Genomic DNA, 27,281 nt, shown 5'->3' on the forward strand with positions numbered 1-27,281 from the left:
CAGCATTGTAATGATAATCAAAGCCTCATGTGCATTGCCAAGTGCTGCCAGCTTCACTTATGGCTATAGTAGACCAGTGCTGAAAAGAATCCAGTTCAGGGTTCCTGTTGAGGGTAACTACCCTCAGTGCTAAAAAATTAAAACCTGGCAAATCTAATGATTGTTGGTGAAAGGCAGGGTCAGCTTGGCAGAAAGATCAGCTAATTTGTCCGTCTCCAAGGAAGAAGAGGGTGTGCTCAAACTCTTCAGCAAATTCCGTTTTTCAGGCAGGAGAAGTGGAGCAATACAAACACTAATGTATTTTTCTCTAAGAGTGAGGTTTAATATGCTTTCTTGCTAGTTACAGAAAATCCTGTTCATGTAAAGTCATTTTGATATGCATATACAGCCCATGATAATGCAAATATCCTCCTCAAACCCTAAAATACACAAACCAAATAAATTATCAAATTATATTGGAAGGGGTTGTTTCTCAAGGTGCTTTTTATCTATTGTTCTTGTTTTGTTTTCCTCTGTGTTGAGTTTTTAATAAGTATAAACTAATCTTTCCTTCAGCGTCATTTTAGTTGAATTACTGGGTTTTATTTTCTCTTTGTTTTATTTATAACATGATTCTACTTTAACAACATGCCAGCAGACAAAAAGTAGGGAATGAAACATCAGATGTCATGATTTTTTCTTTCACAATTTTGCCATTAAAGCTTTCCTGAGCAGCAGGGTTTTGGCCTTAGCAAAACTGTTGTAAATTAGATAATTTATATTTTTGTTTGTCTTCATCGAGGCTAATTTAGAATTGCACCAACCTCAGATAATAGGGATTTAATCAGTTCAAGAAGATATTGTTTTATTGACCTGTGAGGAGAAGCAGTGTGTCAGGTTTAGGGGCTCAGCTTAAATACGGACATTACAGATTACTAAAATTACCATTTCTCCTCCAGGTGATGGTGGATATGCCAAAGATGCAAAGTTGAAAGCACCTTCTTCTCTAGCAGTCTCTCCTGATGACACACTGTACGTAGCAGACCTTGGCAATGTTCGCATCCGTGCAGTCAGCCGAAACAAGGCTCACCTCAGTGACACGAATATGTATGAGATTGCGTCGCCAGCGGACCAAGAACTATATCAGTTCACCATCAACGGCACCCACCTGCACACACTGAACCTCATAACGAGGGACTACATTTACAATTTCACCTACAGCGGGGAAGGAGATATTGGCACCATCACCAGCAGCAATGGGAATTCGGTTCACATCCGCAGAGACACGAGCGGGCTGCCCCTGTGGGTCGTGGTGCCAGGGGGCCAGGTGTACTGGCTGACAATAAGCAGCAATGGGGTTCTGAAAAGAGTTTATGCCCAAGGCTACAACCTGGCTCTCATGACATATCCTGGAAACACAGGGCTTCTAGCAACCAAAAGCGATGAAAATGGATGGACGACTGTGTACGAGTAAGTCCATGACATTAAATTCCTGATTTAAGAAACCCTATTTTAAAGGAACACTGAAATTTTTGTAGTCAGTTCTAGTAATTTAAAAAGACACCCTGCTACTAACACTGCATGAGAAAGGACAGGTAGTGCTGTTGCACAAGTTTTTACAATGAAACACTACCATTTTTAAATGCCAAAGCCTGTCACATGTAGAAGCTCTGTATATAGTGCCCATTAAGTGTAGCAGAAACTGCCTGAAATTGTACTTCATTTGCACTTTATTATTGTGAATCTGTTTCTCTAAATGAAAATATGATTGCGGAATCTTGTGTAACTAAAGAAGTAGAGGCAAGTTGTGATACGAATCAGGAATTTGCAAAATTCCCGAGGAAGGCAAAAAGGGGAAAATTAGCATACTCATCAGAGAAGGGAGTGTTGCAAAGGAAATTGAGAATCTCAGTGGAAAGAATATTCAAAGAAAGACAAGCGTGAACTTGTCTCTATCAGCAGGGAAAGAGGATATATAATAACAAAAGAATATGTAATAGCAAAAGGCTATATATAAGGGGAATAGGAATGGCCTCATAAGCAAGACCTTCAGGAGACCTTTGACGGGACTTCTAAAGAGCAAGACAAGACAGTTAAAGATGCAGTCAGAACATCCCAGTCTGGTCCCAGAGAGAGAACAACCCAAGAGAAAGTTCATTTTTTATTTATAACGAGGTGTGATGTATCAGGATTTCTCATTATTTATAATTAATTGTCATAATCCCTGTTTGAGGATGTGACAAGTGATGGATGGAAATCATATGTTAACATTGCAGTACTAGTTCAGAGTCTTCAAGGAGGATAATAATGCCTGCTTTCTGTGGAGCATAGGAGTTCATGGTCAAAAACTGAAATGAAAAGCCATCCAGGTGAGATACGAACAGAAAACACATTGAGGAGAATTAAGTTACTGCATAAGTCACCTGGAGAGGCAGTTGAATCACCATCATTACAGGTTTTTAAAATTATATTTTCTTGAAATGCAAGTAGCACAAAAGCAGAGAAAACTGCTGCCTAATGCATGGGATTTTTTTATTCAAGGGTATGTTTTTCCATCGTGCCCTCTATTATTCTGCCAAAGACTAAATTGATAGAGTGGACATAAGTATAAACCATTAGAGAGGGCCGTTTCTGACAATATGCAGGAAAACAAAACCATACAGGGCCTTCCTGGTTCAGTTCTCATTATCAGGCATCTATTGATATAAATTTAAATTATCTTGCAACAAGACAAAGCTCACTGTTGTCCTGGTGCTGCTTAAACACTCATCTGAGTGTTACCTTTTATAAGCAGACCTAACTTAATATATACTTTGTAATAATTTCGACACTGAGAGTGATCCATTTAAGTCCCTACTTGAGGATGGCATCAATCCAGACCATGGACCAATGACACTTTCAAAAAGCTTTTACAGTAGCTCCAAATCATGCCTATTACTTGTTAAAGTGCTGAACACTATGCATTGTTGCAGGGCCTTGATTGTTAGAGCATGTTAGAGCAGATTATTTTCAGTCATGTGCTACTCAATCTCGGTATTCTTACTCTGTCCCACTGACACTGAGTGTAAACCATTTCACACTATTATTGCTTGTTCCTGTTGTCTTCTGGCAAGCTGTTTGTTAAAGTATGACTCAAGCATAGTAAGACCTTTTAAAGGACTTCACCTGCTTGCAGGTGCCTCCCATTGTATGTAAAATAGATTTCTTCACAAAGAAGTACTTGTGCCTTGGAAGGATTGATACGATGTATGTGATTAACACAAAGAAGTTTTGCTAAATTAAACAGTTTTTCATGCTTTCACAGCTTTAACTGCAGGCTAGGTAACACTGTCCTCACTGATGCTTCCAGTTGTCCAAGCTTTGCACGACTCCGCCCTTCTGCCAATCTAGTCACTAGAAATTGACAGAATTACAATTTTTAGCATTACAAAAACAATATCAAAATTAAATAGTGAAGTCATGTCTTTAATATTTATGTTCAGTCCAATATTTTAAGTCTTCTTCATAATATATTACAAATTCCTGAATGGCCGATACACAGACTGTCACCCAATCTGCTGCAGTCAGTAATCAGTGCTGTGCTGAGTAGATGTGCTTTCAGGAGATGCTGCTCTCCTTCTGCCATGAATAGGTCATGGGGCGTGATGATCCTTAGTTATCCTTTAACCAGACATTATTTTCCAGACAGGTCACATTCTGAACTGACACCTGATTTCAGTTTGAAAATTAGATTTTTTTGAAGGGGTTACTTATATGTGAATTGCTTCCGAGTCCTGTATGAACATAGTATTGGAGCTAAGAGAATTATCATATAAGCAACTTTCAAATTGCTTGGAATCATCTTCTCCATTTAAGGTAGATTTGCATTCACATCCAAAAGTTCAACCCATGGCAGTGTCAAGCTGAAGTAGGGATGAGTTTGTTTAACAACACGTATCACACATACTTGGGAATATGAGCAAAGATAATGAACTGTTCAGAACATCTACCTATATGTCAGATTCACTCACAGAGGGAAATTATTAAGAGGTAGAAAACCACCTACAAAAGTACTTGTCATCCATCTACTCTAATCTGATGGAATGGAAGTACTGAAAGAGCTCTTGCATAAAATTATAGCTAATGTATAATTTTCAGTCATCTAGATTTTTTTAATATTGTATCATTAAAGCTGTAAGAGGGGAGGGGGAGCTCTGTGCCTCTATTAAATCAAGGACAAGAAAACACCTGCAAGAAACAACTCTCTCTGAAAAAATTAATTAGACCGCTTTCCCTTTGAAATGATATAACTCTTAACTGTGCTACACATAGAAATGAAAATAGATTGTGAAGCTATATCCCCAAGTGTGCATTTCAAATACTGGTGAGCACTTCCTCATGTGAGTACTGAAATCAATGCAATTATTTGCATGATTAAATGGTCACTGACATGATTAACAGTGGCATAACTGGGCCCCAAATTAACATTAAGAAATATGTCATGATTCTGCCCCTATTAGTATGGGGAGGACATTGCTCTGCAGGAACTGAGTCCCGGTGTGCTACTATTCATCATGTGAAAGGTGGCAGAACCTATCCTTGGAGGGTTGGGTTTCTTGGAGCAATCTGGAATAAAAAAAACCCTTTAGATGGTCACATTATGGAATCATTGCTGAGATGCTAATCTGCATGTTCTCCTTGAAGTCAGTGGGACCATCTACATGAGTAAGAGTCCGTTGGCATGTGCTCTAGTCTCATTATAATTCAGTACCTTATCTGGCCAGCCATCCAGTAACAGTTTATCCCATTTTCAGCTACACAGTGAGTTTTGTATCTCGACAGCAGCACTATCAGCAGCAAAACTAGATCCTTAGCGAAGATGGATCCCAATAAACTGGCTGCATTTACGCCGTAAAAATGCATGATTTGGGGATTTTTCTGTGGTACGGTAGCGAATCCAAATAACCTAGCAAGCTGTCATATCTGTTTGATGAAGCAGTAAATGAAATATAACTGCCCAATGTTCATGGAGTTTTCTAATGATCAAAAGTAGTGATCTGAGTCAATTTTAATTGCTGGGTGTGGCACCCAGTCAATTTGCACAGAACCGGCATAAGGGTAGAATGTAAATAAATTGCATGATGTATATGAGGGCAGTAGGAAGTGAAAGAGAGAGAGATTATACTGTACTTAACATTTGATTAATGTTTTTGTCAAAAAAACACAACATGGTCACTAGTTCATTCTCCAGTGTTCCATTTGGAAAGAACAGCTGCTGTATTTTTCTTTTATATTGGGGAGCAAGGGAAAAAATCCTGATTTTTTTTCGCCAGTACTTCTTGTGACATAGGTTTTTGTCTGACTAATTAGGGGGAAGTAAAGATCCTAAGGAAATGATGCCAACACATTAAAGTGAAGGACGTAGCCAGATCGTCTGCTGATGTGAATTGGAAGAGCTCCATTGGAGGCAGTGGAGCTTTGTCGGTTGATACACCAGCTGAGGATATGTTTTGTCAATGAGAGGAGACAGTTAATAAAACATGAAACTTAATTATGCTTTCCTACCTGCACAAATAAGTTTCTATTTTATGAACATGAGTTGGTTTTACTCATGCAAATACATCTGCATTATCAGTGAGATGTCTTGGATGAATAAAAATGTGTTAGCATCAATAAGGTTTTTAAGATGGGAGGCATTAATGTGAAACAATATCAAGCACCAAAGCAATGTTCTGCATTGTTTTCCGTGTGAACCATCAGAAAGAACAAATATATCTGTAGAACTGAAAAGACCTGTTAGAAACACTGCTCCCGAGCTTTTTTTGAATTTTTTACTTTTTCATAACATGGCCTGATGCACATAAAGTACCTTAAACTAAAAGAATTTCCTTAGCACTGATGAAATTTAGGTGAACTAGAATGTGGTGCTCTAGATTCTGGTGCTGTTACTTGTGATGAGAAGTTCCTGCTGATTTGAGTAGGCCCGTGGGAAACCTAACACAAGAGTAAAAAACCACGTAGGCAACTTAATCGCTGCAGATTTCAATCTAATTTTATCGCTATTGTTACGCTTTAGGTCCCCTTTTTAAATTCACCATTCATATTATGTACTTCACACATCAGCAACAAAAGGCAGGTTTTGAGTGTTGCAGGATCTAAGCATTGGTTTTATTTAAACTTACGGTAAGAAAACACCTTTTTGGGGGGCGAGGTGGTTGCCTGAATGCCGAGTGACCTCCAGCGGCCGCCCTCCTGTATCACATCCCAGCGGGTGAAACCCCCACCGCAACGCTGAAACCTCTGGCAGAAGCTAAGTGATGTAGGTAGCATCTCCGACTATTCCCGGTTGTATTTTATCCAGCACCACTGAAAAAGAGTCTAAGCAGGAATTCGGATTAGGGAATGAATGCATTTTGAGTGCATAACTGGACCAGTTCTTACCTTTTTACTTATTGCAAAGTGTTAACAATGGTTCTTACTTTTTCCCCTTTTTTTTTTTTCCTTTAGGTGTATCTACAAGACAATAGTGATACATTTTCATGGCTCTTTAACATCATGTCTTGCAGGTATGACTCCGATGGCCATCTCACCAATGCGACCTTCCCAACCGGGGAAGTCAGCAGTTTCCACAGCGATGTTGAAAAACTGACGCGAGTGGAGCTTGATACTTCGAACAGAGAGAATGTGATCACAGCCACAAACTTCTCAGCTACCTCCACTATATATACTTTAAAACAAGGTAATTAAAGCATTTCCATTATTTCTTCCCTCATCATTACGTTTCAAACCCTAGACATTACTCCATTCTTAACTGTTTGCCAAAAAAAGACATTAGAATTAGTTCATTTGCTTCTTCCTTGCTTCAGTACAAATAGCTAGATACTACTTATAATTCTCCTGGGATACCAATTAGAAACAAACCACAACTGAATTCTTTTCCTCCTAGAAGAGTCCCATGGATGGATTCTAGTTATTGAAATCTCCAATGTCTCCAGGCATTACGTGCTAGTTTCTACTTCAGTATCTGGAGGACTTAGACTGAGCTATAATACACTGAGCTTTGTTGTTCTGAGAAATACCGCCCAGAAGAATGACATGTTCCACTGATGTTTTAGCACTGAAATGCCTTGTTTGGCCAATGTTGTGAATTCTTTCAGGTAGTGCTGTGTCCTGGGGACAGCACTTGTAGGAAGGAGAAAAGCACGACCCACTTCTGCTGGTGACTGCCTTGGGGATGAGATTTTGACTCAGCCCCTGTAGACACCACATTATTTCCCTGGCAATATCATATCTCTCCAGAAGAATTTACTCTCTGCCTAATGGAAGTGCCTCGGTGCCCTCCCTCAGATTTTGCAGATTCAGCACCAGAGTTCTGGTTTTATATAGTTTAATTGATCTGGGTTTTCTTCTCCTTGTTGATTTTCTTGTTTTCAGTGGCTTGTTCAGCTTTTTGTTCTCTGATTTCCTTCCAGGTCTGCTATGGAAAAGCTTTGTAAGTGAGCAAATCACAGAACTTTTCTTCCTCTCAGTTTTTGATCTATAACAAAAAATAGGAAGAACTCGCCTAACAAGATACTCACTCATTTCTCTTCACTATTGCATTGCAGAGACAGCACTGAACAAGTGGAAATAATTATACTGTATTGTTGTATGTAGGCTTTGTCCAAGTGACCCCATCTGCTCTCTGCATCATCTACTGACTGCCTGGTTGTATGTCTGTCCTTAAATCTGAAACTCCTCAAAGTTGGTACGTTACCAAATTCTGCCTCAGGAAAGTGCCAGCACACTGTGGGCAGTGCCAGAAATGAACAGCTGTAGTTATTATACCTATCATATTTATGAATTCATATAATTTGCATATTTCCGTATCTCTGTGAAGCTATCACAAAGCACCCTGTGAACAACCAGTCAGACGTGGTATCCTTACATCTGATTCACAAAGTCTCTTTTAATGTAATGCCTATTATCTTCACTTTCTGACGTACCTGACTGTTTTCCACATATTCACGTCTCAAGAGCTGGACCAGTTACTTCTGTGTGGACCAGCTAAAAAAAAAGGATGCTTTTCTTAGTCCCTAGCTGGTATGAATTCAATTGCATTTTAAGGGTGAGACTTTCGCTTTGTCTCTTAGCACTAAACATTCAGGCTCGTGATCGAGCTGCCCCCTGACAGCTGAGCCACAGTAACCTCCTGCATGCATATCCCTAGCCTGACCAAATGCAAGGCGATGTGGCTCAGCTCTGCCTGCAGTGGAGGAATTCCAGTGCCCAGGCAAAAGAAAGGGAGCGTGCAGTGGCTGTATGCCTTTACGTCCTTGCAGTGGAGACCTGCTCTGGACCCTCCGCGTCCTTCTGGCAGTTTTGTGGAGGAGGAGGAGGCTGTGCTAGGTCATCCCAGCTGCCCTCGACAGCCCTCTGCAGCACAGTCCCGAGCCTCTGGAGCTGCTCGCTGTGCCACCGGTGCTGACCCATTCATTTTTCTGCCAACAACCACATCCCAGTGGGTCTCTTGCACCAGGCTTCAGGCTCGTGGCTGACCGTCACTGTGCCTGTACCCCAGGATCTTGCTGCTAATGGGGAGGAGGAGGAGATTTTAGTACGGTGATACAGGGAAAATGGTCAGAATGGGAGACTGGCCATCATCCTAGACATTTTGAAAACAGCTTTCATGCTTGACCTCAGATACTCATTGCAGTTGCAATCCTGTTAATAGATCCCAATGTGCTAAAATCATCAGAATATCAGTGGTCAAAACCCAGCCTATGGGTTTACATATTTTTAAGCTGAAAGCAAAAAACTCTTTATTCCTGCTGCAGGAAACCTTCACAATGGAAATCATCAGGCCAAATGTAATAAAAAGCTCTTTAGACATGGGAAGGCCTGGAGGTCACAGGTTGCAAAAATCACACTGCAGTTGGTGTATGTTCAGCTGTCTGTAACCTAGGGACAAACAAAGCCCTATTGCACCTAACATTTGCTTCATAAATCTGGAGATCTGAACTTTTCTCTCTTGCCTGTTTTTGGTTGTTGTTTTTTGACAGATAACACGCAGAATATCTACCGGGTCAGCCCAGATGGGTCTCTGAGAGTCACCTTTGCCAGTGGAATGGAAATCACGCTTAACACGGAGCCTCATATTCTAGCAGGGGTTGTCAGCCCCACTTTAGGGAAGTGCAATATCTCCCTTCCTGGAGAGCATAACTCAAATCTCATTGAATGGAGGCAAAGGAGGGAGCAGACCAAAGGCAATATCTCCACGTTTGAGAGAAGGCTAAGGGTAAGGCTTCCTCTCGTGTAAAGTGCAGTGTTCCCTTTGAAAGCCATTGAACTAAAATCATGTTGAAATGTTCTACTTTGTAAGGAGAGCAATGGAAAGTTTGTATCAATGGTGGGCCCCAGCCATGAATTTCAAACCTAAACTCCTCCGACAGTCACAGGGATGTTTGATCTCTGTTTGATTTTGGTTGCGAGACTTGACCTCAAGACATAATTACTTTTTTTCTTCCACTTCTTTTTCAACTAAGAACTTAATTATGGCTTTGGAAGAAGCTGTGAGCAAAGGACAATGCATAGTTACTCTGGCACAGCAGCAGAGTCGGAGCAACAGAATGCCTCTCTCAGATCTATTGACCCTCTTTCTTCTGGGGGAAATAACAGGTACCAGCCTCTGCCTGGGGCAGAGGGTCTTGCAGGGCACACCTTGGGTGTCCTGGCCAGCGTGTTTCGTGCAAGCCAGAATGCTGTAGGTCCTCCCTGTGTATCCAGATAGGCTGTGTGTTCTGCCCTCCACCACACGCTCTCAAACCCCCTCAACTCCCTCTGGCTGGGTTGCGCTATGGCCCTAATAAAGAATTACTTTAACATTGCCTCCATGGTTTATTTTTATCTGTGATGAGAACTCACAGATTACAATGACAGATGGTCAACATTCAGCATTTGATTAGGTAACACTAAGGCTCAAAGAGACTGCTACCTTGCGGAACAGGTTTTTTACAAAATCAGTTCTGTTTTTCACATGAATACTCTTTAAAATGCCTGTACCAGTAGTACGTCTGGGAATTTTGGCTTTAAAAATATTGCATTATTAACTACAACCTTCCTGGATAGGTATTGTCTCCAAACGTACATCTGTTAGCTCTGACAATACAGAGATGGTTATTAAAATCTCTGGATTGTCTTTTGGTTATGAGATATGATACATTTTTTTAAACTGTATCATCTGTTTGGTTTTCAACTACTCTGATCAATCAAAAGTGCGAGACTTGGATGGACTGGCCACTGCATGTGAAACACCTGTTTGAAAGGCCATCTTTCAGATTTGACAGTCACTTTTTTAGGATCTTGCAAGTGAGGAGAAGCTTCTGGCTGCCGCCGCTCTGGCATAGTGTGAGTCCTCATGGCCCTGTCTAGAGACGCAGCTGAACTTATTACAGTGGCAAACGTGTTAAGATGGCAGGATCCAAACTATGGCCTCCATGGCTCACATTGCCCATTCAGCTGGGTTTTGTGTGATTTTGTGCTTAGATATGGTGCATTTTTCTTTAAGGATCTTATGCAATAAAATCTTAAATGGAAAGGATGTAGTCAGTCATCTCTTCTGCTTACATTGCCAGGGCCAAGTTGTTCATGACAGTTACATTTAATATAAGTGCATCACCCTGCACAGTTTTCCTATTACGCAGTTCATGTTTTCTATTGTTGAAATTGATTGCAGGTTCTTTTTAACGCATTTTCACTTGCTTCTGCATGATCCTTAATATTGCATACCAAAAAAGGGAGGAAATTCACAAATTGGTCAGGATTAAATGGGTTCTGGCTGGAGGCATAAAATGTTCGTTGAAATACTGCAACACTGAAGCTATCCAGAGCTCAGCTGATTGACCTGCCTCTGGATCAGCCTGTTGGTGCATAGAACCACTCGTGTGCTCCTCCTTCTCCTCCTTCACCTTCATCCAGTGGGAGGACGGAATGTGAAGGTGAAGTGTAAGAACGACTTTGATGTGCTGCTGTCTTACATTCTCTGTCCCTCCAAAAGTATCCACTAGCATCGCAGCAGTGACCATTGCATTGTTTTTTCTGTAAATTGTGTCTTTTTATACCTACCCAAGATCAAGGGGGCTTACGGATTGCCCCTGCCTACTCAGAAGGACAAGTCAGCTGCCTGTATGACAATGGTTTCCCCTCCCTTGACTGTAGCGAGCTCTAGGACCATCTGTCTGAGGGCTGCCAGGGCAAGGCTGGAGGGAACCTGGTGAGATAGCACATTAAATGAGGATTTGATAGTGGGAAGGAGGAGAAATATTCTGTGCATAGGATACACCACGTAAATAGACACAAGAGAAAGGAACAAATGGACTATCGAGGCTGTTACTGCCAATGAGAAGGACTTTGGAGGATAGGTGAAATATATGGGTCCTAGAGTTCAGCTTTAGCACTGAGAAGTTTGCGTGGGATGCTGATGGAGTGGGGAGTCGGTGGAGGTGGACAGAGCTGGAACAGTGCAGTTGGCAAGGAAGGCAAAGGAGCGGCAGAATTTACCCAGAGACAGCTATCTTGCCTTGGTGATTAAAGGAAATATGCAGGACAGCAGGAGCAAAAATACCACCATATAATGTGTTTGAAGCAGTAATGCCAAATAATGAAAGGGATTTAGGGCTTGCTATTGACAGATGCTTGAGTGCTGCTGGAGAAAAAAAAAAATGTAGCATCATTAGAAGCTGTTATGCTGGATGAGGTTCTGGTGAGATCTTCTGAAAACTTCTAGTGAGTTGTATTTTAAAAAGAAAGTTTTTAAGCACTTAATATGCCATGACTGGCACAATAGGAAGTGTGTTAGAAAGCTTGCAATGTAGGGCAGAAAGAACTATGCTGAACTTTGAAAATAAATGTAAAGAAAAGCTCTGGGGATTGGACCAGTTCTCAATGGAAATGAACAGACTTGCAGGAGCCCTCAGTCGAAGAAAAAAAACCAGCACAATGGAAGAGTTTTCTGAGAAGAAAAAGAAAAAAAAAGCATAGATATGAGGTTTAAAGATGTTACTTAGAGATCAGTCCTGATACTGCCATTGAAACAAATGGCTTTGAGTGCTAAGAGGTATAAATTAGAAGGCAGGTAACTGAGGATGAGGTACAGGATGACCTAGTTGAGAAGAAGAAAGTTTTCCTTCTCTGCCTGGTCCTAACCTTTTTAATTCTTAAATGCAATTAGCAGCCATCTTGAAAGCATGTCACTCTATTAGTGTTGTTTCCAGTTTTGGAAGGAGGCCACTGTTCGCACGTTCTGAATAACGCTGTAAACACTGTGTTTTAAAGAGTAGGATTTTTGCATGGTGTGAATTCCCTGCTCTAGAAATAGAGCAGAAGTGAGTAAGTTAGTTAACTGAAATGCTAGAACAGACATCTAACTTTGTCTCCGTATCTAAATCAATGTGGGAAACAGGAATTAATCACAGGTTTCCTTTAAGTGCAGAACTGCCTGCCCTGGTGCTTCCTGAAAGTATATAAAACAGTCTGTAGGGATGTATGCATTTTATATTAATAATAAATCTATGTACAATCAGGCATTTTAACATCAATCTTAATCTAGCAAGACTTCTTTTTTATCAATTAAACTGCTATTTTAATTGACTTCTAAAAATGAAGCAAAGGCTGTTGTTAAAACCAATGAGCATGATGCATAGTAATATACTGATTAGAATGCAGCTCTGTTCCCTCCTGTCTTTTGCATAACTTAGAGGAACTTGGCATTGGATGCAGTCCAGGTTTTATAACTGAATATCTACAAAATTGAAAATTGAATGCTTGGCCAGTCTTACTTATTTTTACCTTTTTTTTTTAATAACAAAAAAGGAAATAACTCACTGGCCTCAATTCAAAAGTCCTGCAGCTACAGGCTTTGACAGCTATGTTTATTATCGCATTTAGCAAATGATGTCCCTTTATTTACCAGTCTTACAGCAAGTTCTAATGATAGAACCAAATCCTCTGCCAGTGTGTATCAGCTTACGTTGACTCAAATCAAAACACAGACAAGGAAATAATACAATCATCTCATCTGATTTACATATTGTAGACAGTTTAGGTTTGAGAATGAAAGTCAAGACACTGCACATTTATGTGATTATTTACACTGCAAAATTTCTGGCTATAAACCTAATGGAAGTAGAGTCAACGAATGTTTAAAAATATATAATAAATACATCTTTTTATGCACTACTAACATTATTACTGAAGTCAGCTGAATTTTCTCCCTGTTTTCATCAGCTGAATTTCTGACCTGACACTGCTTTCGGAAACCAGTTTTCCCTGGCTTGTAACAGAGCACATGAGCTCCAGCCTCTCACAGGGGCTCCTTACTACATTGTACGTACGTTGGAGGAGTCGTCTTTAAAAAGCCAATGGGATTTGAAATCAGCTTTTTGGTGACAACGTTGAAATGAGGCCTCCTACCCATGTATCGTACTGTCTTGCCTGCAGAACGGTGTTAAATTTAACTAAAATCTAAGAAAGTAAACAAATGAGACACAAAATGTGGAATATAAGGGAAGTAATGGCATCCACCCAAACCTTACCTTAACTCTGTGAGCTTTCAAATACTGCTGCTATCCACTTTGCTGCTAATTCTGCCTCTGTTTGGTTTTCACTCTTATTTGTTGTATCGTCCCTGAAATGTAGATTGCAAGCAATTTGTATTCAAGACTTCCCTTTCTCCTAACTGCATTCTACAATAACAATAATAATAATAATAATAGCAATAAGAACATTAAATATGTACACAGACAGTAAATGAATATGAGCCAGGGTATATCCCCTGCTTGCTTTTCAGTTATTTTACCACCAAGAGGGTTTGTTTCCAGAAATTGCAAGAAGTTTGCAAGAAATATATTGTAATACACTTAATCCATCAGATTGTATACAAGCAAACATAGTTGAACTGAGCATCCCATTTTACTTGGGCTCCTTAACTATCATTAGAGCATAAATTGTAGTAGTTACAGCAGTCTACAGGGGTATATAGGTATTTTACAGCTATTGTAAATGAACACTATTAAAGTTAGACATGTGTGTATATAAAACCCCAGGAATGGTAGTTGAAGAAAGAACACCTGCTTCTTCTAGATTTTCAAATTATTTTGTATCTAAAAACAGAAAGGGTAAAGAAAAAAAATGTTCTTTCTAATCACTACCACCATATGATCCCAGCTTGAATTATTAAACAGGTACTCTTAACCATTTACTTTACGGCTATGCCTCCAGGTCTCAAGAGCAAGCACTGTGCTGTGCACTGTGCTAACACTTGCACTGACATCGCCTCTGCTGTAAGGAATTTATTAATTGGAATAGATTAATACAAGCGATTAGATAAAATGCAGTAGATTAATACGAGCACATTGAGCATTGATCTGAAAAAGACAAGTCAATGAACAATGTCTTATGGTTTCCTAAATTATATCTCTGATTTAAATGGGGTTTAATGCTGATTGCCCAGTGACTGAATGATGTAAGGAGGTAGATGATAAAAGCGCTGGATACATGTATTTTGTCTTCATGAATCTGGCTCAGCTCTGAACTTGATTTCAGATTGAGAATTGGGCTGCCCCTCTGCATTTTCCCGTTGAACCATAAATGTTAACAGATCATAGCACAGTCACTGTTAGTCTGTCAGACACAGCAAATTTAACAAATGCTGCAGGTCCCAAATGCGGTGAGAAAGCTGCAACAAGGAATATGGCTGGCAGCAGGCACGGCTGCCCCTGGTTTTCACGAGCTCTGGGAGAAGGGTGGTTCTGTGAAGAAGCACGAGGACGCCGGTGAGCGGGGTCTTCGGGAGCTGCAAGCAGAGCTCTTCCCTTTGCGGCATCAGTGTGCGACCTGGCGTGGGCTATCCCAGAGCAGTAACTGACCTGTCAACATTAACGGAGCTTACGAGAGAGGAGGTGAGATAGGATGGCTTCGTTAATTTGTGGGCTTAACTACACTTCTTTGGCTGGAATCAAAACGTTCATCCCCAGAGAGATGAAAGTTGAGAAGAAAGAAGAAAAACTTAGGAAAAGGTGAGAGCAGAGGTGTGGGTTAGCACATGGAAATAGGAAGCAACCTGTACTGCAGAGTATAGTAACACTGAATGCAAGCAGCATTTTGTTTCTGGCTCCTCCTGTTACTCATCTGAGTATTTTTCTATTTTCTTGTTTTTAACAAGGCCTAAATTCCCCATCATAACGTTAAACCATTGCACATTTTGATAGACCTGACATCATAGAAATGTTTGTGTGGTGTGTAATTAAGATGCATTGTCTTCTTACCTTACTGTATCTTTGTGTTTAGGCCCACAACAGAAACCTGCTCTCCATTGATTTCGATCATGTAACCAGAACAGGAAAGATTTATGATGATCATCGAAAATTCACTCTTCGGATTATGTATGACCAGACAGGACGCCCAATTTTATGGTCGCCCATCAGCAAGTACAATGAGGTCAATATCACTTATTCACATTCTGGATTAGTCACCTATATCCAAAGAGGAACCTGGACTGAGAAAATGGAGTATGATCCAAGTGGGAACATAATTTCCAGAACATGGGCAGATGGTAAAATATGGAGTTACACATATTTAGAAAAGGTAAATCATTTCAAAAGTAGATTGTCGTACCAAGGCAAAATATTTGTTTTGATGTAGATATTATATTGTGAACTATGTTGTAATGCTATCTTTTGCAAGAATGTTTAAGACTTTTTAAACAGAAAATGCATACAATTACATAACCAGATGAAAAAGTCTCTAGACATGCTTAGACCTGCAGTTCACCAGTTCAAACCTGCCATACTTTAGTTCTGAAGGAAGCTATTAGCACCTCAGATTTATTTAACTGGTAAGTAGAAATGACTTCTTGGTCCCAATCCAAGTTCAAGTGAACAAAGGACACTCTCACTGGTGAAAAACACATTGCCACTCCGTATAACATAGTCAAAAGTATATAACAGTCAAAAGTATAACACTCACTGAAAAGGAACTGTTCCCTCCCCACAAACATGATTCTTTTAAGCCAAAATTACGAGGCAGTGAGTACAAGCTTGCACCTACTCAGTGCTGCACTATAAAAAAGGGATTGCTCCTGTGAGGAGAAAGATTGCTTCAGTATTTATGAGGGCTATTTGAGGGGGAAAATATTAATATGAAATGAGTTATTGCTCTGCTTTTATAGCGACTTCATGTCTAAATTGCCTGACTATTGTAATTTTCATTTATGTCTATAAGTAATGGTCACAAGATAGGGGAGTAGCTATTGTACAGACTAAGGAAGAACAGCATCTCCTTCATCTGTAGAAGCATCTCATTTGGTATCGTCTTGTCTTTCAAAATCAAAAAGCCAATCTGTATTTTTAAAGCTTTCAGAACTTACTGTGAAATTGTACTGAAACAGTGTCCTTTTAAACTTTTTTTTTTTTTTAATATATAGCAACATCTTGGACTATCCAATATACCCTGAGTTTGCAGAACATTTTCTCTGAACCTGTTAACCACAGGGAGAGGCTAGGAGGGGGCAGGTGAGGTAAAACTGATAGGGGGTATTACACGCAGGAAATCCAATCACTTTGAAGTTATTTATATATTTAAAAGTTCCAAATGTGTACTTTTAAGATAAACTTTGCTGTACTTATTTTGAATGTATTTAAGCCTGATCCTCAAAAAACTTAAACCTAACCCAGAGAAAAAAAATCATATAGACGGGAGAATGCATAAAAATGTGATTCTTTCCTTGTCTGCATGCAGTATGGTTCTTGCATGTGTTAACAAGATTGGCAAACCCTAGAAGCTTCAGAAGTTTGGTTCTGATAAATTTGTCAGGGCTTCTTTTGTCTGTATGCTCTTCTGCAAATTGCAAGTAAACAGGCGTTTAGTACAGCTTTGAAATATTGGGCAATATGCCTTTTGGAGGAATCTTTTCTTTTTTCTTTGGGCCTAATGGACCATAATTTTGGAAAGATGTATGCTTCTTATCTTTCTAAACCACTTTGTCTGTTCTTAGTTTATGACGAGCTTATAAATAAAGTCATATGTCTTCAAACTGTTATCCTGGAATTCTGCGCAAGTGGCCAAATCCTGGTCTTGTAGAAGCAAATGGCAAAACATTACTGAATCAGGTAGCAGCAGGCTTGGGTTATTCTGTAACTTGTCATTAAAATTATTGAAAGTCATACACACTATGGACATAATCTTCCAGCTATTTAATGTACTTTCATCCTGTTTGTTTCTTGTGCCAAAAAAAGATGAATTCCCTGTCAAAATTGGGCATTGAGATATCATTTTGTGGCTCCATTAAAGTCAATAACTCATTGTGTTAATTATATAATGATTGCTAAAGGTTGTCTGAAACCTCGTAAGACCCAATGATTCCTTTTATCAAAAAATCAATTATACGGTTCGCTTCCAACTCATAATTATTTAATTTTTCATTTTTTAGCACTTGAGTTAATTGTACATCTTCAAAAATCTCTACCCCTTCCAAAATTAGCCCCAATAATTTAGATTTTAAAAAGCACTATGATAGTAGCACTGTAAATGATGAGTAGCACTCATCATTTTTACTGATGAGATTCAGTTCCTTTTGTTTTGGTCACTTTCCTCAATTAGTTAATGGTGTTATAAAATCTCCTGAATACTCCAAGCTTGCTTCCAAAGTCCTGCCGTTTACCGCCAGACAAAATAGATGAGCGGCTGCACGCGTATGTTGGACAGAAATGACATCTAGTGGTGAAGCTCAGCATTTCTGTGTATTCCCAGTAGGGCTCCAAGTAATTGCCACTGGCTGTTTGTCTCGATATACCATGCGGCATCAATCATTACGTGGTTGACCAGGCTCTGGTTGCTTTTACAAAATGACAGCTTTTGGGATGTTTATGAGCTACCCTCTGAAATCCTTTAAAACAATTAGAACCCAATTTGTGCAAAGAGTTGAAAAATCTATTGTAATATTATTAGGATGAATTGGGAATTAATTTTTTTTTCTCTTTATGGTATACTCTAATAGGCTAGAGAGGATACTAAGTCTCAAACCCTTGTACTGTCTAACCTTTTACTATCCCGGACAAAAGTGGAAAAGCCACAAAACGCTGTAAAAATGGCACACAGGGGCACTAAAGTTATATTAGAGATGTTTCTGATCTTGTTATTCATACTCTGTCAATGGCAGACAGCTTAAAAACAGGCCCGGGAGCAGTATATAGAGAGAGGCGTCACATCAGTGCGAGGAGAGAGTTCAGCCAGTGGTTTACTGCAGATTGGGGACTCTTGACTGAAGGTGAAAACAAAATAAACACGGCGCGTGTTAGAAACGCTTGGCAGACCGGCAATAAAGCGATCAGAGAAAGCTCGGAGTAAAGGTCTGTCGTCACCAGTTGGCAGAGGGTAACTCGCGAGTGGCATATGTTGGTGCTGGCTGGCTTGTGTGCAGGTGACAGATGTCTTTCACCAAGGGCAGGAAGAAATACATCTTGGGAGGGCAGGGGGCCGGGGGTGCAGAGAGGATGGCCAAGGCTTAGCCTATCTTTGGTCCTTTGAATAAGCACTTGGGTTATTTGTCAGAGCGAAGTGGCTTAGGGCCAATGTTACTTAACACATTGCAAGGCTAAGCTCTCAGTGTTTTCTTCCCAGAGAAGATTTTTGAGCTTAGAGGAAAAAAAAGCCTTTTTTTCTGACTTCTTTCCCCAATGCTCTATGAAAAAACAGCCACGCTGTTCTTCATGAAACTTTGTTTTGCACGACGTCCCAATCAGGCAGAAGCCGGACAAATTTGCTTATGTGCCTGGTAGGTTTGGGCTGTGAGCTAAGAACGGTGCAGTGTCAGCGCTCCGTCTCAGCTCAGACAGTGTGGCAAAGATGTGCAGTGCTCTGGTCCAGCCAGGCCACTTGCTGGAGCTGGGGGAAGGCTACAAAGATCCCCCATTCATTTTCACTGTGTGTTTTCATTATGCTTGTTTTCAGCGGTGCCTGTTCACCAGTGGGCTTGTACTCTGTGACACTGTGACTTTGCACGTGACTGGTGAGAAAGTTGGCAGAACCCAAACTTTAAATTAAATTTGCACAGAAGAACGTCTGCCGTGCTTGCACATTCATCTGCCAAACAAACAAACCAGATTTCGTTGACCAGCCACGATTAACTAACACAGGGCGAATATCAAGTACATGTGTAGAAATAGTTTTCTTTGTAAACATCAAGAACCAGAGATAGACATAGTCACACCAAAGAACCTGCAGACTACTTTCACCCATCTGTAAGCACAGAGATACTGTGACCTCTGGGACAATGGGCATTTAATAGAAGACATACATAAAAAGGGGTAGGTCTGTGCTAGAGATAGGCAGAGTGCAAATAAAAGCTGAACACCTTGCACACACCACTGAAAGCTTCCCCTTTCCACCTCCCCTAGAAACATCTGCTGGTGCAGATGCTCTGCCTGTGTGTGAGAAAGAGGCTCCCTCTGTTTTTGCTTCCTGGGAGGATGACCTAAATATTTCAAAGCAACATAGCAAGTCAGCATGAGGCTGAAATGCTACTGAGAGCCACATCTGCCTTCCAGTTTGGAGGTCCTTACCTCTGGACTTATTATTCTTCTTCTCCTGTTATATACCACCTTGCTGGCCAGGTCTCCTGGAGCTGAAAGCTTCACTTGGAATTGTACAGACAGTAAGAGCAAACAACAAGAGTGGGTGGTCGTTTCAGCTTTTCCTTCACCTTCAGGCACTCACTAGATGAATAACCATTTGCTTGATCAGCCACTTACACCGTCATTCCTGTTTGATTGCAGTCCGTGATGCTCCTGTTGCACAGCCAGCGCCGCTACATCTTTGAGTACGACCAGTCCGACTACCTGCTGTCGGTCACCATGCCGAGCATGGTGCGCCATGCCCTGCAAACCATGCTGTCCGTCGGGTACTACCGCAACATCTACACCCCTCCAGACAGCAACGCGGCTTTCATACAGGACGTCACCAGAGACGGACGGCTTCTGCAAACATTATATCCTGGGACAGGACGCAGAGTCCTTTACAAATACACCAAACAGTCCCGACTTTCCGAGATTCTTTATGATACTACTCAAGTCACGTTCACCTACGAGGAATCTTCTGGGGTTATTAAAACAATACATTTAATGCACGATGGGTTCATCTGTACCATCAGATACAGGCAAACAGGTTTGTGTAACGGTCCACTTTTTGCTAAAGTTTTTGGCCCTGATCCTGCACTCACCTGGCATGAATTTCCATTATTTTTATGTCTACAAGTTCTTATATTTTATGTTTCAATAGAAAAATGTATGTGTGTATCTCTACGTCTGTGTCCATAGGCATATATAGCTGTCCCATTTGAAATACGGTTTTCTTTTTATTGCTTGGTATGGAATAGCTCTTATAATGTTTGATTGTTTTTATTCCACTGTGTGGATATTTGCTAAATACTAAATCAAGTTGTTTTATTGTTTGTATTTCCAAGTTTCCCGTTTATACCATAATATAACATAAATTCAAAAGGACTGTTTATATGAGGAAGGAAATCACCATGTAAAATAAATTTAGTTTAGAATTATCTTGTAAGCAAATAGAAATCATAATTATGAATAAAATGGCATTCATTTAAACAAATGTTAATAAAATATAGATATTTTTGTAGAGCAAGCATTAATAAAGGTTTGTGAGAGAATAATCTAACATATTCTTAGTTAATGGTATTTTCTGAGAGAGTCAAGTAGGAATAAGGCTTAAGGGTATATGTGAGTTCACCGCCTGTTTGTGTTAGATCTGTAGGGTAAGTATACTGTGACGTAATTCATTATTTTTCTTGCTTTTCCTTTTTCGCCTGTTTGTTTTGGACAGGTCCACTTATTGGTCGCCAGATCTTCAGGTTTAGTGAAGAAGGGCTTGTAAACGCCAGATTTGACTACAGCTATAACAACTTCCGTGTCACGAGCATGCAGGCCATGATAAACGAGACGCCTCTTCCCATAGATCTGTACCGTTACGTCGATGTTTCTGGCAGGACTGAGCAATTTGGAAAATTCAGTGTAATCAATTATGATTTAAACCAAGTTATAACCACCACTGTGATGAAGCATACCAAAATTTTTAGTGCTAATGGTCAGGTGATTGAAGTACAGTATGAAATTCTCAAGTCTATCGCTTACTGGATGACCATCCAGTATGATAACATGGGTCGTATGGTGATCTGTGATATACGCGTAGGTGTAGATGCCAATATAACGAGATATTTTTACGAGTATGATGCTGATGGTCAACTTCAGACCGTGTCTGTGAATGACAAAACCCAGTGGCGCTACAGCTATGACCTTAATGGCAACATCAACTTGCTGAGCCACGGAAACAGTGCGCGCCTCACTCCTCTGAGATACGATCTGAGAGATCGCATTACCAGACTTGGAGAAATTCAATATAAAATGGACGAAGATGGGTTTCTCAGGCAAAGAGGCAATGAGATCTTTGAGTACAACTCTAACGGTCTGCTGAACAAAGCATACAACAAAGTGGCTGGCTGGAGTGTGCAATACTGTTACGATGGTCTTGGAAGACGAGTTGCAAGCAAATCAAGCCTAGGTCAACACTTACAGTTCTTCTATGCTGATCTCTCCAACCCAATAAGAGTTACTCACTTGTACAATCATACTAGCTCGGAAATAACATCCCTATATTATGATCTTCAAGGTCATCTCATTGCGATGGAGTTAAGCAGTGGAGAAGAGTATTATGTCGCTTGTGATAACACTGGAACACCTCTAGCTGTATTTAGCAGTCGGGGCCAAGTCATAAAAGAGATGTTGTACACCCCATATGGAGAGATCTACCAGGACACTAATCCAGATTTCCAGGTTATCATTGGTTTTCATGGAGGGCTCTATGATTCTCTTACTAAATTAGTTCATCTGGGTCAGCGGGACTATGACGTCATTGCTGGTCGGTGGACAACACCAAATCATCATATATGGAAACACCTGAATGCTGTCCCACAACCATTTAATCTCTACTCATTTGAAAATAATTACCCAGTTGGCAGAATCCAAGACGTTGCTAAGTATACAACAGGTAAAAGTAACGTGTTTTTCATGAAAATACAATTTTTTATCAGATTCTGGTATGGATTCAAGACTTGCACACATCCAAAGTTACTATTTGGTTCTAATTTACATATATTAAAGTCATTTCTTCAATAGATAACATCCTACTGAGCTTGATCTGTTTCCTATAGCCTTTATGGTAACCAAGAAGATAATTAATAGTTGTGTCTGCTGCTTTTCTAAGTGCTAAAATTAGGGGAAGAATGGAGGCAGCTTAATTTGAATTTTTTCCATTATAAATAGATAGAAGGTACACTATTGATTTGAGTATAGCTGTGCTTTGTAATCAAATAATTTGTTTGCTACAATAAATGCTGTAACCAGTACTGAAAACATAAATTGATGTGAAATCATTATTTCTGCATAGCTGGGATTTCTGCAGACTACCCTCACTTTTTCTAGGATTTATGTGCCTTATTGCCAGCATCCTTTTCTTGTTTTGTAGACATTGGAAGTTGGCTAGAGCTGTTTGGTTTCCAGCTGCACAACGTACTACCTGGATTCCCGAAACCAGAGATAGAAGCTTTGGAGACAACATACGAACTTCTACAGCTTCAAACAAAAACCCAAGAGTGGGACCCTGGAAAGGTTAGCAAAAACTCTGTTCAGCTGCTTCTCATACTAAATTAAGGAATTTTATTAGAAAATACTGGACACCAAGGAAACAATGTGACTCTGTCTTTCAACATAATAGGCAAGCAAATAGTATAACAATGCTAGAAACTTCAATTATGTACTGGCATCAGAGTGGAGGAGAGTTTTTAAGGAGAAGCTTTTAGCAACACAGCGAAGGAACTTTGCAGGTGTTTACAAAGAAACAATCCAAATTTAAGGGGCAGGATAGGCAAAAGGGTAAAAGTGTTTGTGTGAAAATTGAAAAAGCTACAAAAATTCTGTGGAATTAAAAAATTAAACCAACAGATTTCCATCTTTGTTAGCAAAGATGCCACAAGAGATGCAAAATCACTGAGGGGATAAACAGCTTTACATGTCTGTACCTCTGCATAATTACGGCAGGAAAACAGAAATGTTGCTATGGATTTGTACAGGGGTCTGTAAAATTCAACCTTGCTCCGGGGCTTATTTTCAGTAAAGAAGAGCCACACAGCAGCTATCAGGGTCTAGCAATCAATGTAACTGCAACAGGACTGACTACCGATGTTCTGAGCAGGCGTTCACATTTTGCATTTGACCATACAAGCATCTGTTAACAAAGAACTATGATTTTGCAAAGATGAGAGAGGGAAGATGCCTTTTCTCTAATGTAGTCAGGAAAAGGAAGTATAAAGTGTTGTGAGTTTATGTTCCTAGCACTTAACACACTTCTTTTCCCATGCACAAATGACTGCACAAAGCGCAGAGGGCTGGAGGGCCAGAGTTCGTTCCAGATGTAGGAACATGTTCATGTAAAATTGTCACGGAGATATTAAAGAAGATATTAAAAAGGCACAGGAAAAGCGTAGTGATAGGTATAGTGTTAAAAGACAAGTAGATGGTTGGAATGAGATTATTTTTTTTAGCCTCATTGGGGAGCAAGATCTACAGATCTGATGCACTTGCATGGTTCCTATTGTTCTAGTGTCTTGAGACCTTCACAGCCTGCTTTCCTTAAAGAATGGGCTATAAAAACTGTTACTGCTGTTTTACAGAAGACATAATTAGACGCACAGAGACTAAGCATAGAATCATGTGAAAGAGCACAGCTTTGAGTTCAGCTTTCCCATGCTTAAGAGTCAAAAGACCAGCCGTTACAGTAACAATTCAAGAGGGGAGGAAGAAAAAAAAGGAAGAATAAATACGAAAATAGGATTTGTGATAAACACATTTTCCATTTGTTTTCTAGAAACAAAAGAGTCCAAGAGACAGAAAGCAATACCTTAGGCGATTAGAAAGCCTGTGCATATACCCAGGCTCTGTAGATGTGCACAATGTTTTCCAAACAAATTGAAGATCCATTCCAAGCAATTAAGAGATTAGTAGGGTCTGTGAGACACTATAATGAACTGCAGGGTGCTTCACCTGCAAACTTTATTGCTGTTTTATTTTCCAGACTATTCTTGGTATTCAGTGTGAGCTACAAAAGCAACTCCGAAACTTTATATCCTTGGATCAACTTCCTATGACACCCAGATATAGCGACGGCAAGTGCTATGAGGGAGTGAAACAACCGAGATTTGCAGCTATTCCTTCAGTATTCGGCAAAGGCATCAAATTCGCTATAAAGGATGGTATAGTGACAGCTGACATTATAGGCGTGGCTAACGAGGACAGCCGGCGCATTGCTGCCATCCTCAACAACGCTCACTATCTGGAGAACTTGCATTTCACCATAGAGGGCCGAGACACGCATTACTTCATCAAGCTGGGGTCTTTGGAAGAAGATTTGGCCCTAATCGGCAACACCGGAGGACGACGCATCTTGGAGAACGGCGTCAACGTCACAGTGTCGCAGATGACTTCTGTGATCAATGGGAGGACTAGACGCTTTGCTGACATCCAGCTCCAGCACGGCGCGCTGTGCTTTAACGTTCGGTATGGAACAACGGTGGAAGAAGAAAAGAACCATGTCTTAGAGATAGCCAGGCAGAGAGCCGTGGCTCAGGCCTGGACTAAGGAGCAGAGACGGCTGCAGGAAGGGGAAGAAGGTATTAGGGCATGGACAGATGGAGAGAAACAGCAGCTTTTAAGCACTGGGCGGGTACAAGGCTACGATGGATATTTTGTTTTATCTGTGGAGCAGTATCTGGAACTTTCTGACAGTGCCAATAATATTCACTTTATGAGACAGAGTGAAATAGGCAGAAGGTAACAAAGAAAATCTCTGCCTTTGCGTCACCAAAGACTGCCTGTTTTTAAACGTAAAATGGTTTATTGTATTGGTTTTTCTAGATCAGAACTCTGTATATATAAATATAGAGGAAAAAACATATCCAACTGCCTTTAAATGTGACAGAAGATGGTATTTTAATATTGTTCGTTTAACTCTTTGAGAGATGACAGTGACGATTTTTAGTTCTTGTGTGGCAGTATTCAAAAATTGCAGAAGCAGAGTCCTGACAGCTGAGCAGCGCGACCTGCGCGCGAGGTGCCCGGGGTGACACCGCACATGCGGGGTAGGGGAGAGCGCAGCGTGCTCTGCCTTCTTCTAAAGAAACACGACTTTTTTGTTGTTGTTGATTTAATAATTCACCAATTATTTAAAAGGTTACAGAGCCTGATTCTGCAACCCATATTTACTGGGTAGTTTTTATCCCAGTGAGATCTCCCGTAAGTTTAAGGGATTGCATACAGAAACCAGACTGTGTATGGAAACTTCATAGTTGCTCACCAACCCCACACATGTCATTCCTCACAGCTATGATCTAAGGGATTTTCTAACCTGGGAAACCCGACTTGTGTTGGATACGGTACGTAAAAGGCTGTCCCATATTGCCTTTAGCTTTGCTCGGCCGTAGCCACCTCTCAGCCCCTCGGTGATGAACGCCACATTGCGTCTACTTTTGCACGGAGGGGCCTCTCTGCCAAGGTTTCCCTCGGCACTGGGTTATTCTGGAGTCCGGCAGCACGCGTAGAGCTGCCGATCTTCCCGGTGGAGGGGCGCAGGGTGGCACCGTGCCGCTGGGGGCTTCAGCCGGGCGCCAGGGGCGGCCAAAGGAGGGTTTTGCGAGCCCTGCAGTCAACCGGAGTCTCTCCACTGACATCAGTGTGCTCCAGACTGGGCTTTAATTCAGTGCTTTTGGGATGACCCTCCTTACCCAGCTGGGAGGGCCCGCACGGTGCGGTAACAGCGAGCCATGCAGGATCGGTCCTGCCTGTAGTCGTGGGGCCAGGACTCGTCTTTGCACAGATCGTTTGGAAATTGCAGTGTTGTTGGGTTTAGGCATCGCGTTCTTTTCATCTCAAATTAATAATCCTGTCGTATTACTCATTTTTTCGAGTCTGAAGAAGATTGGTGGGTTGGGAGTTGATGAACCTAAGTGTGGATAGTAAATATGTTGATAAACGTAGAACATTTTGGGGATGACTCTTCACTTTTCAGCTCAATATCTAGAGCACATAGAAAAGCATAATATTGCATGGACAGAAATTTTTATTTCCCAAGGTATCATGTGCTGCTGGCACAGTTATTTCATAGCAGAGTAGGTGATCCTTCTTTCAGCTTGTCATTTTTAAAGGACCTGATTATCAGGAGGTGGGGAGGGCACACGGGGAGGGGGGGATGGGTAAGCAGATTTCCTTTACTGACTTTCAGAGGGAGCTAGAAGTCTTGTTATAGAGCCTGTGTATCCGTAACAGTGATGTTATTGCACATTTCTTTCAAAACAGACATAGTAAATATATTGAAACAATTTCTGCTCATATTTATTGAAGCCAACAAAGTGCTTTCTTTGTCTTTCTTCCTTTCTTTCCAGTTTTCTTTTTTCCCTTGTTTTTGGGCAAGTGGAGCAGACTGTACCAAAGTTAGAGATGAGCCTGAACTGGCGCCTGAGACCCGAACCCCCGCAGGGGTTTGAACTGGGCTCTCGGCCTCACACCGTTAGCGTCTCTTTCCAGTCTCCTTCCGCTCCTCCAGGAGCCAGCGCAGCTTTGCGGGTGCAGGATCAGGCCGAGTGAGAGCCTGGCCCCTAAAACCACCCTCTACTCCCCGGCCAGGGGGGATTACGGACCAAAACCTGCACATACGCATTTTGATCGGGCTCATCATTAACTAACGTACAGAATTGGGAGCTGACAACAGCCAGGTTTGACAGCTCTGATTTCTGTAATTTTCCATACGATCACGGAGAATTTGAATACCTCCACACCAGCCTAAAAATGGACCTTCAAATCCTTGAGCCTCTAATATGCTTTTAATCAATGGAAGAATAATTTATGAATTGTATATAGAGAGTGCATTCATAAACGTGATGATGTATTTTATCACTGATCCAAGATGTCAATATTAGAGTCTATTTTACTTATATTTTAAGCAATTATACTTTTTTGCAATTCACTAATGAGGATCATTTTCAAACTGCTTTAAATATCCATTATAAACAAATATTTGAAGCTATTAGAATTACCTTGAACTGTGCATTTCTAGTATGTAATACATATTTAGTTAGCTTGTGCCTTTAGTTTCTTAAAGTTATATTTGTATTATATGCAGGAAATGCACTTTGTATTACCTACAGCTGTGTTTTTTAATACTGCCTT

At 40.7% G+C, this 27,281-nt stretch overlaps 1 protein-coding gene across 6 annotated transcripts in view; it reads left to right on the forward strand.

Annotated features, from left to right (window-relative positions):
- The window catches only part of TENM1 (teneurin transmembrane protein 1), a 342,601-nt gene extending 316,319 nt beyond the window's left edge, over nt 1–26,282 (forward strand). For all 6 annotated transcript variants that reach the window (XM_049827935.1, XM_049827938.1, XM_049827940.1 and 3 more), the window contains 8 exons: nt 939–1,449; nt 6,525–6,697; nt 9,000–9,235; nt 15,283–15,579; nt 19,767–20,154; nt 20,833–22,053; nt 22,531–22,673; nt 24,136–26,282. In XM_049827935.1, the coding sequence (XP_049683892.1) occupies nt 939–1,449; nt 6,525–6,697; nt 9,000–9,235; nt 15,283–15,579; nt 19,767–20,154; nt 20,833–22,053; nt 22,531–22,673; nt 24,136–24,894 (3,728 nt within the window). In that variant the 3' untranslated portion in view covers nt 24,895–26,282. The remainder of the gene's footprint in view (nt 1–938; nt 1,450–6,524; nt 6,698–8,999; nt 9,236–15,282; nt 15,580–19,766; nt 20,155–20,832; nt 22,054–22,530; nt 22,674–24,135) is intronic.
- The last annotated feature ends 999 nt before the right edge of the window (nt 26,283–27,281 follow it).

This window comes from Accipiter gentilis, chromosome 24 (assembly GCF_929443795.1).
Source record: "Accipiter gentilis chromosome 24, bAccGen1.1, whole genome shotgun sequence".
NCBI lineage: Eukaryota > Metazoa > Chordata > Aves > Accipitriformes > Accipitridae > Astur > Astur gentilis.